The 14,247-nt window shown below is 42.7% G+C and overlaps 1 protein-coding gene across 1 annotated transcript in view; it reads left to right on the top strand.

The window, feature by feature from the left end:
• The window catches only part of Bpifc (BPI fold containing family C), a 32,865-nt gene extending 20,427 nt beyond the window's left edge, over positions 1-12,438 (top strand). The window contains exons 12-15 of the mRNA XM_076853262.2: positions 7,871-7,913; positions 10,510-10,573; positions 11,267-11,343; positions 12,316-12,438. Of these exons, the coding sequence (XP_076709377.1) occupies positions 7,871-7,913; positions 10,510-10,573; positions 11,267-11,343; positions 12,316-12,438 (307 nt within the window). The remainder of the gene's footprint in view (positions 1-7,870; positions 7,914-10,509; positions 10,574-11,266; positions 11,344-12,315) is intronic.
• Positions 12,439-14,247: the final 1,809 nt, after the last annotated feature.

Raw genomic sequence — 14,247 nt, 5'->3', positions numbered from 1 at the left:
ATTGGGAGAGGCCCTGAGTCCAATCTCCAGGTCTGCAAAAAAATTAAAATTAGATCAAATAAATGAGTAAAGGCTACTTTAGAAGGTTATTTGTAGGATTGTGGGCTAATACAAGTAACGTGTATATTTGGTGCTCAAGAAAATTTGGCTATGACTATTCTTGAGTCTCAATCAGGGCAAGGAGGTATTTGATTATGCAAGATTATATGAGGTCTGGGTTTTTTTTTTTTTTTTAATATTTTGTCTGTTTTGCAGAGCTGGGAATCAAACCCAGGGCCTTGCACATGCCAGGCAAGTTCTCTACCACTGAGCTTGAGCTACACCCTTGACCCCTACAAGGTCATTTCGAGAGTGTCCCTCTTCAGGATACACCTCGCTCCCTGTCTCCGGCCCAGTGATGGCTGTTCTACAATTTGGGTCTCCTCTTCTTTATCCAGCCCCTATTGTCTTCTAGGTCCTGTGCCCAGCCCAGCACCTATATTGTTTCACAGAAACCTTACAACTGTGGGTCTCTGGGGCCTGGCACGGTGCTATAGATTAAGTGAACAGTCCTGGAGGTGGGTATTATTGAGGGCTCATAGAGGTGGAATAACTCAGTGAAGGTCACAGAGCTATTACTGGTCGAGTAGAACTTGAACTTTTTCCCAAAGCCTTGGGTGGTTTCTGTTTGTTTGCTTTGGGGTGCTGGGATGGAACCCAGACCCCGGGCCTGCTAGGTAAGTGCTATACCACTGAGCCACACCCCCAGTTAATGTTTACCTACTACATTATCCTGCCTTTGAGCTAGTGAAGAGCTAAGACTCAGAAATTAACACTTAGGCCTAGGACTTAGGAAGCCAATATCCATGCTCAGAAGAGAAAACCCACAAATGGGGAGTTAAGCAAAATTGAATCAGGCAGCCTGCCCGCGTTCAATATTGAGTATTGAAAGTCCAAGGGAAGACGCTGGGTGTCCTGAAATGGAAAAGACACACAGCTCTCTTCTCGTTGCCAGGATAAAGAGGAGGAAAGAACAAAGAAAGCAAAATCTAGGAAGACTAATAACAAACCTGACTTCTTTGGGCACATCTAGTTAAGAGCTGTCTCTGGAGTCAGGCATATCTGGATTTGGATTCTAGAACCTCGGGTTCCTGCCAGCTGGGTGGCCTTGATCAATCACTTAACCTCTGTAAGTGTCAATGTCCTCATCAGCAAGGCAGCTGTGTGGGTGAGGAGATCACGGATGTAAAGCCCTTAGCATGATGCCCAGCGCGGTTCGTGGTAGCAGTCCCAGAGTTTAATTCTCTCTCCCCGTTTTAGGATCCAAGTCTCACCACCTAGGAGGGAGAAACTGGTCCCAAGGGACATGAGAAGTCAGGCTGGTCTTAAAAGCTGTAGGGCTGGCCCTCAAAGCTCTGTCTGCCATGGAGTCTCTTTTTCCCAGCACGATCCCATTTGAAGGCAGCTCCAGAACAGGCTGGCCCACACAGCAGACGACACTTTCCCTGCTTGGGCCCTCATCCAGGTGGCTTAATTCTAACCACATTCAAAACTCAAAGTGATCAAATTCACATTACTGTTGAGCTAGTTAGAACTTTGGAACTTTCTTTTTGACATTACTGCGATTGAGACTCTGATGTCCCCAGCTGCACCCTACTCCACGCCCATCAGCACACGCACACACTGCAACCCCTCCCAGTCGGCATAGTCAGAGAATGCAAATACAGCTGACCGCCACAAGCAGATGGAACCGCTGCCTAACTCCATCCTCACAGCTTGGGGAGGGTGAACATTTCCCAGCCCGAGCCACCTGAACAGAAACCCAGGAAAGAAGCTTGTCAGGCAGAATGGACTCGCAGTTTCTACAGGATGGTACTTTGGACAGGTCAATGGAACGCACACTTGGCATCCGGGCTGACCCCCATCTGCACCCTTCCTCTGAGCCCTTGCTGAGCCAGGCAGAGGAATGCCAAGGTGGGGTGCCATCCCATCGGAGGAGGAAACCCCAAATGGATCCTTCTCCCAGGGATACTGGAGAAAATTTCCAGGTTTCCAGAGGCACTTAGATAAAAACATTGAGGAATTCTTACCCATCGAGAGGGTGCTTTTACTAGTGGAATGGGTCCGACACATTTCTCCCCTCAAAACCCTTCCGGGGACTGGGGTTGTGGATCAAGCGGTAGTGCACTCGCCTGGCATGCTCGCAGCGCTGTGTTCGATCCTCAGCACCACATAAAGATAAAGATGTTGTGTCCACCGAAAACTAAAAAAAAATATATATATATATTAAAAAATTCTCTCTCTTTCAAAAAAAATCTTTCCAATATAGATGAAAGGGGAAAAATACTCGGATCAACAGGCAATTACAAGACTGGGTGCTGAGGGACATGCTAGCAGATACAGGAAGAGAGGTGCGCAGAGATGTGCAGAGTGCTTCTCGCAGAGGGCAACTCCTTTTCCCCCAGGTCATGATCCCCCCAAATACCTTTAGCCCATGATGGTTTCTTCACCTTTTCAGAATTCCTGCATTGAAATTTTGTGGTGTGAAAACCCATGAATGAGATCTGAGTCCATAATGCTTTTGTGTTTGTTTGTTGATTAGTGCTTTATAGCTATACATAATAGTTAGGTTCACCTCAACAAACTCAGACCTGAATGGAATTCGATTTCAGCTCCTGATTCCCTCCTTATTCCCACCCCCTTTTCCTTCCCACCCTCCCCCCATTCTCCTTCCTCTACTCAACTAAACTTCCTTCCACTTATCTTCTAATTTATATGTGACTAGTTCTTCCTACCTGTGCATGAAGGCGAGGTTCCCTGTTGTATATTCCTATATGCACATTACATGATGCTTAAAGAATTCATTCTGCATTGCCTCCCCTTACCCATGCCCCCACTCTGCCTCTTGATCTTCTTCTACATTACTGATCTGCCCTGTATCTTTGTAATATTTTATTCTCTCCTCCCTCTTTTCTTTATTTTACTCTGGCTTTTGCATATGAGAGAAAACATTTGACCTTTGAGTTTCTGAGTTTGGCTTATTTCACTTAGCATGATATTCTCCATTTTTATCCATTTATCAGCAAATACCATGTCATTCTTCTATTTCATTCTTTTTATGGTTAAATAGAACTCTATTGTGTGTGTATGTGTGTGTGTGTGTATACATATATATTTCACAATTTCTTAATTCATTGATAGACAGGCACCTGGGTTGATTCCATAATTCAGCCATTGTCCACACTGCTTTTTATTTTCCTCTAATTGTTCCCTGTGTATAGCTTCTCTCTCCTGCCTCCATTGTAACTACAGACAGAAGTTGAATTCTTTGTCTTGCAAAGCACATTACTGGAGGAAGCATCTTGTCCTGCCCATCTCCCTTCTCACTGCATCTAGAGTGGTTTCTACAAAACACAGATGTGGCCTCTCTTCCTAAAAACCCTCAACGGACTCCTTGCTCTTAAGCTAGAGATCAAAAATCCCAACATGGCTGAGTCACCCAGCAGGTTAATCCCCATTGCGTCTCCTGCATCCTCTTGCTGTGCCCTTCCAGAAGCCCTCTCTTTCCTGCACAGGGCCCTGGCAGCCTCTCCCTTCCCCATTTTCATTTTGGAATCCTGCTTGTCCTTCCTGTATTGGTGCAAGGGTCCCTTCCTTGGAAACCTTCCTACATCTACCAGGCTCAATCCTGAGAATGCAATAAGTAAGACTGGACCTGCAGAAAAAGACAGAAACAAGAGTTCACAGGGCATGGAGAAGTAGGATTGATTGTCATGGTCTGCCACGGCACATGTTGGAGGAGTGATATTGTCAGTACCTGTGACACTTGACCTTGACTCTAGCCTTTATTTTGTCCCAATTGCTATAATGATTCAGATCATGAATGACCTTTTTGCTGGGCTTGAGTTTTCACTTTAGCCCTAGTTTTCAAGCCAGGCAATAAAACTTCTTAAACTTCTTAAACAGGCTAGTGTGTGTGTGTGTGTGTGTGTGTGTGTGTGTGTGTGTTGGGCATGGACATATGCGTGCTAGGCCAGCACTCTTTCATTGAACTACATCCCCAGCCCAAGAATGATGCATATATGTCTTCAGGGTAGGTCTATTTGAGCTCTCTTCCTCCCGAAAGGCTCTGTGGTTCTGCAGTAAGTTCTCAGCAGCAGGACTTTCAACGAGTTGGCCTGACGATGAAGTCAAAGGACGGGAATCAGGCGCCACCTAGTGGCCTGAGTTGAGCTCATGCATTCTTTAGAACCAGGAGCTGGGCCAGTTTGCTCTTAGCTCCACCCTGCTGCCTTTTCTGCAATTAGTGAGCACAGTCCGTTAGAAAGCAGACAGGAGCTGGCCCTGGGACAAAGGGTAGTTTGGTTCTTGGGAAGCCCCAGGCAAACTTGCTCATTTCGGGCGGTCCTGAGCCAGAGCTTGGGCTTGTAATGAAAGAAATAAGAGGAAACTCCTAAGAGTGCTCTACCCTTCGTACCCTGGATTTCCTAAGTATAAGAGGTTTGCACACGTAAGAGACAGCCGTGACCAGGGAGAGAAACCTCACGTTCCCTCAGCCATGTCAAAGACACCCTACAGATCCTGGTCCTCACTTCCCACTGGGATCATTGAGTCCCAGAGCTAATGATATCATATCTGTTCCTTGCTGGACTTAACTGATTGTTTTGTTTTGTTTGTAATTAATTATTAATCTGAAGCTATCTCAAAACCTAATTCATGACAACATGATATTGTCTGATAATAAGCAACTAAGTCTTCTGTGAAATTCTCGTCTTTAAAAAAAAAAGAAAGAAAATCTGTTCTTTAAATGTGGTCACAGAAAGAGTCTTCAAAGAGGTAGCACTCGAGCTAAGTTTTTTTATTGATTTTTTTAAAAAAATAAATGACAGCAGAAAGCATTACAATTCTTATTATATGGATACAGCACAATTTTTCATATCTCTGGTTGTACATAAAGTATGTTGAAACCAATTCCTGTCTTCATTCATGTACTTTGGATAATGAGGTCTATCACATTCCACCATCTCGAGCTAAATTTTAGTTGATTAAAAGGAGTTAGCCATTGAAAGGGAGGACAAAGATCATGAAGCAGCGTGAGCCCAGGTAGAGAGGGCAAAGTACTGCGGAATATTCAGGGACATATCTCCAAGTTCTTCTAAGATCTTCCTTGGTTACTCTAATGTTTGGAGACTCTAGCCCAAAATTCTATTGCACATATTCAGATGTAGCCAACATTAAATTTAATTTGTATCTAACTCTGAATGGTGCTGAGGGCAGTGATCAATGGCCATAGTGTCACTTTTTAAAAAATATTTTTTAGTTGTAGTTGGACACAATACCTTTATTTTATTTATTTAATTATATGTGGTGCTGAGGATCAAACCCAGGGCCCCACACTTGCTACGGGAGCACTCTACTGCTGAGCCACAACCCCAGCCCCTAGTGTTACTTTTTGTACATATTAATTTTTCAGGATTTTTTGGTATGTTTTGAAGCCACGACCTTTTTTAACCTCAGGTCTACAGTGTCCAGTGAATGAATGAAAAAAAAAAAAAAAAACATAGCAACAAATAATTCTGAGTTAATGAGGATAAAATTCAAGATAGAAAATAAAGACATGAGGCTAAAAAGGGAGCTGGGAGTCAGGGTACAGAAAGTCTCATGTGCCGTATTTCTTAAACTTTATCACAAGCCATTAAAGAATTTTGATCAGGAGTGTGCTCATCAGACAGGCCTGTAATACCCCTCACTCTGGGAAGGTGTGGAGGACAGATTACAGAGCCTCAAGTCAGGAGAGGGAGAGGCTCAACAGAAGGCTGATGCAGAAGGGAGGCCCTAGACCTGGACAGGAGTGAGCCACAGAAGACTAAGGAGGAAAGCGATACAAAGTAACATCCTTTAAAGGAAGGCGCTCTGAGATGAACACCAAGAGATCTGAGTTCCAAAATCCGCTCTTCATGTTGCCCCTCTTTACATGTCAGTTTTCCTACCTGCAAAATGAAGTGGTCCTGCCTATGGATCACTACTTCTTCCCATTACCATTGCACAGGAAATCAAGCCAGCATGTTGGGGGAGCTACCGAGGGATCAGCCCTTAGCAAAACTGGAACAGGGACAATGTTGGCTGTTAGCTGTCTTCTGAATGTTCCCATAAAATATCAAACATCAGGACATGCTGACATCCACCCTTACCAGGCATATTGAGGAGGGAGTATCTTATTATTTGGACCTATATAGCAGACGCTTTCTTGATATTTGACCAAGAGTATCAAGGACAATATGTGCTGGCATTTGGTATTTCTGCTCATGATAAAAATGGCTCATGTTTATAGAGACTAAGCATTTTATGTGCATTATCTCATTCAATTTGTACAACAGCCCTATAAACTAGATATTTGTGTACGTTGATACAGCAGGAATGGAAGCCCTTTATTGTAGAATAAGAGCGGTATTTATACATTTTACACAACTTATCTAATTAGCATAAAATAGATACAGCAGTCAACCAATAAGGAATCTCCACACTTAATGGCTCGCTTTTGTTACTTCACAAACCATTCCCTCTGGCATTTTGCCAGGCGCCATCCAGACTTGTTTACAGACTCTAACATTTCTCTGGCAAAATAACAGGTGCCAATCTGACTTGTTTACAGACCTTAACACCCTATTTTATAGTTGAGAAAATTAAGATCCGGAGATTAGGGAATAAGCAGAAATGACATTGAGACGGAGACAGAGGCATTGTGCTGGCAATCACCCTGCACCTGTGCCCATCAGATGGCTCTTGGCTAAAGTTCCCTTATGTGTTACCACGGAGCCGCTTTCTAAATGGCATGAATAACAGCCCTCTGAGGGGTGTCACCAAGACTGAGCACAGATAGGGTTCCTGGGACTATAATAAAGGATCAAGGAAGTTTTAAGGTTGAGTTCAGAGCCAACAGGCCTGAAAACTATTTCTTACCATTGTTCCGCACTGAGTTTGCCAACTCTAAGTCCCATGTGTAAGCAAGTGTATTTGGGCAGCCAACCTGGCTACATGCTCAAGCCTTCTGCTTGTTACTTTGCTTCTTTTTTTTTAAAGAATATATTTTTATCTTTATTTACTTTTTTAAATTTTTTTGTAGTTGTAGATGAACAGCATGACTTTATTTCATTTGTTTTATTTTTATGTATTGCTAAGGATCGAACCCAGTGCCTCACACATGCTAGACTAGTGCTCTGCCAGTGAGCTACAGCCCCAGCCCTCTTTATTTACTTTTTAAATATTTATTTATTTATTTTTAGTTGTAGTTGGACACAATACCTCTATTTTGTTTATTTTTGTGTGGTGCTGAGGATCAAACCCAGAGCCCCACACATGCAAGGCAAGCACTCTACTGCTGAGCCCCAGCCCCTACTTTTTAAATATATATACTTTTAGTTGTAGGATACAATACCTTTATTTTATTTTTAGGGTTTTTTTTTCTTTTAATGTCGTGCTAAGGATTGAACTGAGCGCCTCACCCATGCTAGGCAAGCGCTCTACCACTGAGCCACAACCCCAGCCCCTTTATTTACTTTTTAACTGATACACAAAAACGTGGAAATTGTACATATGAATGGGAAGTTCTAATACACCTGCTTTGCTTTTTAAGCAGCAAAATTCAGGGGTAGAAGATGTAATCGATGCCCTTTCAAGTTTGTTTTTATTTTTTTAAACTAGTGACTGGACTGGGGATATAGCTCAGTTGGTGGAGTGCTTGCCTTGCACACACAAAGCCCTGGGTTCAATCCCAGCACCACAAAAAAAAAAAAGCTAGTGATTTTTTGAGCTTAAAAAAATTCCCTTTTTTCTTGTTCTGCTTTTTATGTTTTTTAAATATCCCTCCTTCACTTTTCTTGTTTCCTTGCAGATTCCGCCTGTCTTTGCCAGAGTCCAGTCGCAACGATATTAAGGTAGGGATCTGACCCCTCAGGGCTCCCTGGCAAGGGAAGACTGAGAACTCTATATGATGCCTACATGCTCCAGGACTGTGCGTCTTAACCTTGAAATCCTTGATGCAGCTGCTCTTCTAGTGAGCCCCTTAGCTCTCTGATGTGCTTTTATTTATGCAGAAACACTTTTTAAAGAACTCCAGAGACTGTTAAGATTGTGTAATGCTAGGAAGACAGGTATTCTCAAGGTCCCATTTTCTCGAAAAAAATAATTCTATAGAATTAAATTTAAGACCCAGAATCCCAAAGGAAGAGGCTATGTGTAAATTATGGGGCCATGATCAGGTTTATTCTCAAACACTTTCTACCCATCTCCTAAAATTAGACCAAGGCTGGCTGTGTGCGTGCCTTTATGGAGTGGGGAGCCCAGCCTGGGGACCTCCTGCTTGGGAGAGGACACTCCTACAAGCAATTTGGAAAACCCCTGCCCTCAGGCTTCAAGGTCGAATCACTCTTTCCGTTTATCATACAGAAGTTGATACATGGATTTCAGTGTCACAACAGCTGAGGGGAACAGTGACTAGTTCACTCTCAACCCTGTACAAATGTTGACTCTTAATATCATTCATTCATTTATAAATAATTAGGGAGCCTGGCACTGTTCTAGAGAAAACAGAAAATGTCTACCCTCCTGGCACTTATATTCCAGGGTAGTGCTTAAACGAGGGTCCTCGTAAGCCCACCAGGGACACCTGGCGATGTCTGAAGAACTTTTTCATTATTATAGCTCTAGGGACAGAGGTCAGGGGTGCTGCCAGGCATCCCAGAGTGCACAAGACAGACCCCCACAACATGGAATTAGGCCATCCCCCAAATGCCAATAGTACCGTTATTTGGAAACCTTGTTCTAGAAGGTGTGAGAGTGTGCATATGTGTATGTGGCTGAGAGAAGATACAGACAACAAATATATATTGTATATAATGAAACATACTATAGAAAAAATACATCAGAATGGGCAGTGCAGGCAAGTATGGAGCCGGGGATCAAAATGTCAGCGATGTGGAGAGATTAGCTGAAAACTACATGTGGAATTCACTCAGCACATTGGCTGCTATGTGGCCTAGGAAGAGTCACTTAACCTCACACCAAGGCAGCCTGTGGGAGATGGGAGGAACTGAGTTAATCACTGCCATGTTCAACAGAAACGTGGTAATAAGATAGGAATAGATGGGGGCAGGGGGATAAGCCAGAAAGTCTGAGAATTGAGCCAGGGGGCCAAACAAGATTTTGTTTGCTTGTTTAATTTTAGACAAGCACCCTAACTTTCAGCTTGGAAAGATTTTAGAATTCAGTAGGATTGGGCTCATAAGCTGGAAAATGAGTCAGACCTTTCATGGGAGACACTGAGGTCTAAAATACCAGTATCATCCTGGGCTCTGTTGGTTAGCACCCCAGGGGGTAGCCTAACTAGAGCCTGTCTTGCATTCTGAGCGTGATCAGAGAGACTCTAGACATTGAGAAGACAGAGGTGACTTTCTTACAAATACTATTTCCTGAAACCAAAGGGGAGGCAAAAGGCATCCAACTCTTCCTGGAAGACCCCAGTAAACTACTTAGTACTAACCATGGGGCATTTCAGGACAAGATGGCAATTATGTATAAGAGGCATTTGATCTATTATGAACTTGTTTGATCCTGATGATCCACCCTATGAGATTATTAACATAGCTAACTATTATTGTCTTCATTTTACGGTTGAGGAAATTGAGGCACAGAGAGGTTAAGTAACTTGGCCAACATCACATAGTGAATGTTAAGAGCAAGAGGAAACGCAGGAAGTCTGGCTTCAAAGCCACGCTTGCTATGATACAAAGAGGTTTTTTATTGCTCAGCATATAGGATGTTTGAAAAGGATTCACCCAATGAATTTATGTTCATCCTGATCCATTTTTTAATTTTTATTTTTTGATACTGGGGATTGAATCCAAGAGTGCTCAACCATTGAGCCACATCCTCCGCCCTTTTTAGGTTTTGTTTAGAGACAGGGTCTCGCTAAGTTGCTGAGGCTGACTCTGAACTTAGATCCTTCTGCCTCAGCCTCCAGAGCCACTGAGATGACAGGCATTGGCCACCACGACTGGCTTTGATTCATTTATTTTTAACACCTAAATCTCCCCAAGAGCCAACATGTTTATTGAAGATAAACTGGATGTTCTGATGGTGCAACCATCTTCAGAGCATAACATAAAGCAAAGGAACTTCTGTGGTTGAGGTTTCCAATAAAGAAAGAGAAGACTGGTATTTGGGAACTCTCTTAATTCGTGACTATCCTTCTTGGTGGATAGCTAAGCTGCTGCACTGGCTGCCACCGTGTGGTTCTGTGCATTTGCTGTCACCAAGGTCCAATGTAAAGGGAAACAGAAATGTTTGTCTCCAATGGGAAAAATAGTTAGGAAACCGTCAGAAGATTTCCCACAAAGAAAATATATCCTGGTGAGAAACTCTCGTTATTGCTTTCTGTCCTGGTGAGTTCCTGGAAAGGGCATGTCCAAACCGGGTGTGGGATTTGCAACCGGTCAGATTTGGCAACTGATGCGGTTTCTTCCTTCTTTTCAGGTCGTGAGGTTTGAGAATATTCTGTCCTCCATCCTTCACTTTGGAGTCCTCCCCCTGGCCAACAGTAAGGGATTCTTGGGAAATGACACGACTCTGATAATGGCTAACCGTTGGGGATTGTTTGGGACTTTCCACTTTTAAAACGTTTTTAGGAATCCAGACCAGAGCCAGAAATTTACAGGGTGGACCCTCCACAATAGGGTTCTGAAATTACTTATGTCAGATCTAAGCCTTGTAAGCAACTCATTCTGTAAATTCAGCATCAACTCTGGCTGAGTGAACGAGATCAAAACCACGCTCCTTAGTGAAGAGTGTCCCTCAGTTCAATCGGAAATAAGATGATTCTCCCTACGAAGTATCTCTGTGATTATCTGGATAAACAGTTTATTGAATGACAGTCCAGGGCCTCTCCCCGCCCTCCAATTATTCACAAACTGCAGCATCTGGAGTTCAGCTTAGTTAAAATACTGTTTTTTTATATTAGACACTAAAATGTTCTCAGGACCCACCAATTAGGAATTTTCAAAATATATATTGGGTAAGCATAAAGTGGTTTCTGATGTCCAAATGCGCATAATTGCAGATGCATTTTTATAAAACAAAGATGAATTAATGAGTCTTCCAGAAAAATCCTTGGGACTTATCAGGAGGAATGAAGATATAAATTATTTAAAAGCTTCTTGTTTGTCTCTTGCTAAAAAGTTTGCCAAAATGTCTGTGCCCATGCCTAGTTATCTTATATCTTTCTATATTTTAGCAAGATTGCAACAGGGATTTCCTCTGCCCAACCCGCATAAACTCTCATTCGTCAATTCAGACATCGAAGTTTTGGAGGTAAGATTTTGAATCTCCTCTAACTGATCCATTTCTTTTCATGATAGAATAAGCTTGCTTCTATTTTGTTTACTTTTTGTTTTAGTTTCATATGTTCTGGTTTTTTTTTCCCAAACCAAGGAATTTTATAAATAAAACATTCAACTCTTAACATTTGCAATTACCAATGAAATGTTTAAAAATCAGATCAAGTTCAGTTTTGCTTAGCCAAATTTATTCACACCACAGTATAGGGAAAATATTCTTTCCCCCGCCTTTTGTCAAAAAGGGGGGCCTTTCTACCACTGAACTATATCCCTAGCCCTTCACTTTTTTATTTGGTGCCGAGGCTGGCCTCCTACTTGCAATCCTCCTGGTTCAACCTCCCAAATCTCTAGGATTCCAGGCTTGTGCCACTGCATTCAGCAAGAAGATATTCTTTGATGCATTTTATACAGTTTACTCCAAAAGACAAGCTCTAAGGTGGAGATTATTAATCTCATTTTACAGATGAGAACAATGAGGTTCCAGAGAGGTAAAGTGGTTCAGGTAGCTGGAAAGGGGTTCAGATTGGCTCTTCTAGTTCTCCCAGTGACTTTCCCCTGAAGACCCTTCTCTGGGCTCCCAGGTCCGTTGAGAACTGTTTCCTGGCTAATCACCATTAACGAACTTCACAATATCTTCTCCCCCTTTCGGGCACTGTCTGGTAGGGGAGGTGGAAATAAGTTTCTGAAGGAATCTTCAATCCTCTACACTCCCCAGCGCTTCTCACCTCCCTGCCTCCCTCTCCCCCCAACTCCCATTACTTAAGTCACATCTGATGACAATATTCCATAACTTCCTCCTATATCCGAGGTCCTCAAAAAGAGGGCCAGATGTTGGGAAAGGCTCGATGCCTCAGGATGCAGTAAAGACACCATGTTTCCCTCACCCTTAGGCAAACCTAGATGTGCCGCAAATCTGATGCTCTCTTCATTGCTGTCCCCTTTTCAGGGTTTCCTGTTAATTTCCACTGACCTGAAGTATGAATCACCCTCAAAACAGCAGCCAAGTTTCCATGGTTGGGAAGACCTGAGCCTGCTAAATGGACAGTGGACGGGGAGGGCAACCCCTTGACTGCCTGTTCACTCCGAGCCCCAGGAAGGAAATGACCCTTAATCCCACAGCTACTGTAAACCAGGAGGGAGAAAACGAGGCACACCTTGTGCGTTACTTAGGCAGAAAGTTATCTTTTGGGAGGCTTCTGGAACACAGAGCCAGGCCTGTTAAAGGGCTGAATGAGGGGGGGAGGGATGGGTGTGTATGTGTGTGTGTGTGTGCGCGCACGCTATGTGTGGAGGGGCAGGGGTTTGGCTGTGAGTGTGCGCATGTTGTGTGCCTGTGTTTATAAGGTTCTGGGGACAAGAGCTAGGCATGTACTTCTGACCTAGTGGGTCAGAAACTCTCAAAGTCTGTATTTGTATGGGTTGTTATCTGTGCAGATCTTACAGCTCCTTCTAGTTTCTCCCCCCACCTGCATGTTGGATTTTATGTTTTATATTCATTGTTACTATCCCCTGTGTTAATTAAAATTGTTTTCTAACAATGTCAATCTTTTTTTTTTTAATTATTTGGGAGATTTCCTGTCCTGAATGTATTTTAATAACATATGTCAAAGAAAAGGAAAGGATTTAGTTTAACACTAACAACAAAAAAAAAAAAACTGAGACTATGCAGATATCAAGGCTTGATTTTTAAAAGAGTTCCTTTTCCTCTTAAAATTTTGTGGTGAGAGGGTAACTATAGGACACTCTGGAGATCACATCATTTGTTTAAGTTTGGGGATGTTTCCGCTCACGACTCAATAAAATGGCAGCAAAAAGTACCGGACCTAGACAATTAACAGTGGATAATGATAGTGTGAGAGCATCGAATAAATGGGGTGAAACTGGGACAGAGGAGGAGAGGGGAACCAGTGTGAATAATGTACGAAATTAACAGAAACTACAAGCTGCTTTTGCAGGCCTTACAGTCTAGTTGAGGGGCAAAGGTGGAAGAAAGCCACTTACCATCAGCCAAGCCCTATGCTGGTTACTTTTTTAGTATCATGTAATTTAATCTTCAAAACCACTCTATGAGGAATTGTGATCCCATCTTTTACATGAGAAAATAGAGACTAAAAGGGATATATCACACAAAGCTAGAAAATAGCACAGAGAGAAACTGAATCCAAGTTTTCCTGACTCCAAAACTGTTGTTCTCAACCTGAGGCAGCGCTAGAAACTGAAGTCACTTAGAGCTTTCTTACCTCAACTAGCAAGAGATGTGGCCTTTAATAGCACCATTATAAATGGGTGCAGTGTGCGCCTATAATCCAGCTACTGGGGAGGCTGAAGGTAGGACTTCAAGTCCAGCCTGTGCCACTCAGTGAGACCCTGTCTCAAAAAACAAAACCAATCAAACAAACAAGAATAAAAGCATGACCGTAGAAGATTTAATCACCAAAGAAGGCCAGTTGGGGGAAGCCCCGAGCATCTATAGGGACACTGGTTGATTCATCTTTGTTGCATATTTCTGGCCTTGGAAGGTGTCCCTATAAGTGTTTGCGGGAATAAATGATAAAATGTCACGTTTCATTCTTTGGGATGCTCTTTTCTACCAAAAAAGTTACTTTTTTTAAAAAAATATTTATGTTTTTGGTTTTAGGTGGACACAATATCTTTATTTTATTTTTATGTGGTGCTGAGAATCGAACCCAGTGCCTCACGCATGCTAGGCGAGCACACTACCACTTGAGCCACATCCCCAGCCCCCAAAAAAGTTACTTGATGTATATCCACAGATTCATTTTGAGACATTACAAATGTTCAGGTGCGGTGATTTTTCAAACAGGATTGTCTTTCTCAGCTGCAAGCATATATTTTCCTTTCACTGTTGGGGATATAA

This window comes from Callospermophilus lateralis, chromosome 4, assembly GCF_048772815.1.
Source record: "Callospermophilus lateralis isolate mCalLat2 chromosome 4, mCalLat2.hap1, whole genome shotgun sequence".
Taxonomy (NCBI): domain Eukaryota; kingdom Metazoa; phylum Chordata; class Mammalia; order Rodentia; family Sciuridae; genus Callospermophilus; species Callospermophilus lateralis.
Note: the sequence above shows the minus strand (reverse complement) of the source record. Positions and strands in the feature narration are given on the sequence as shown.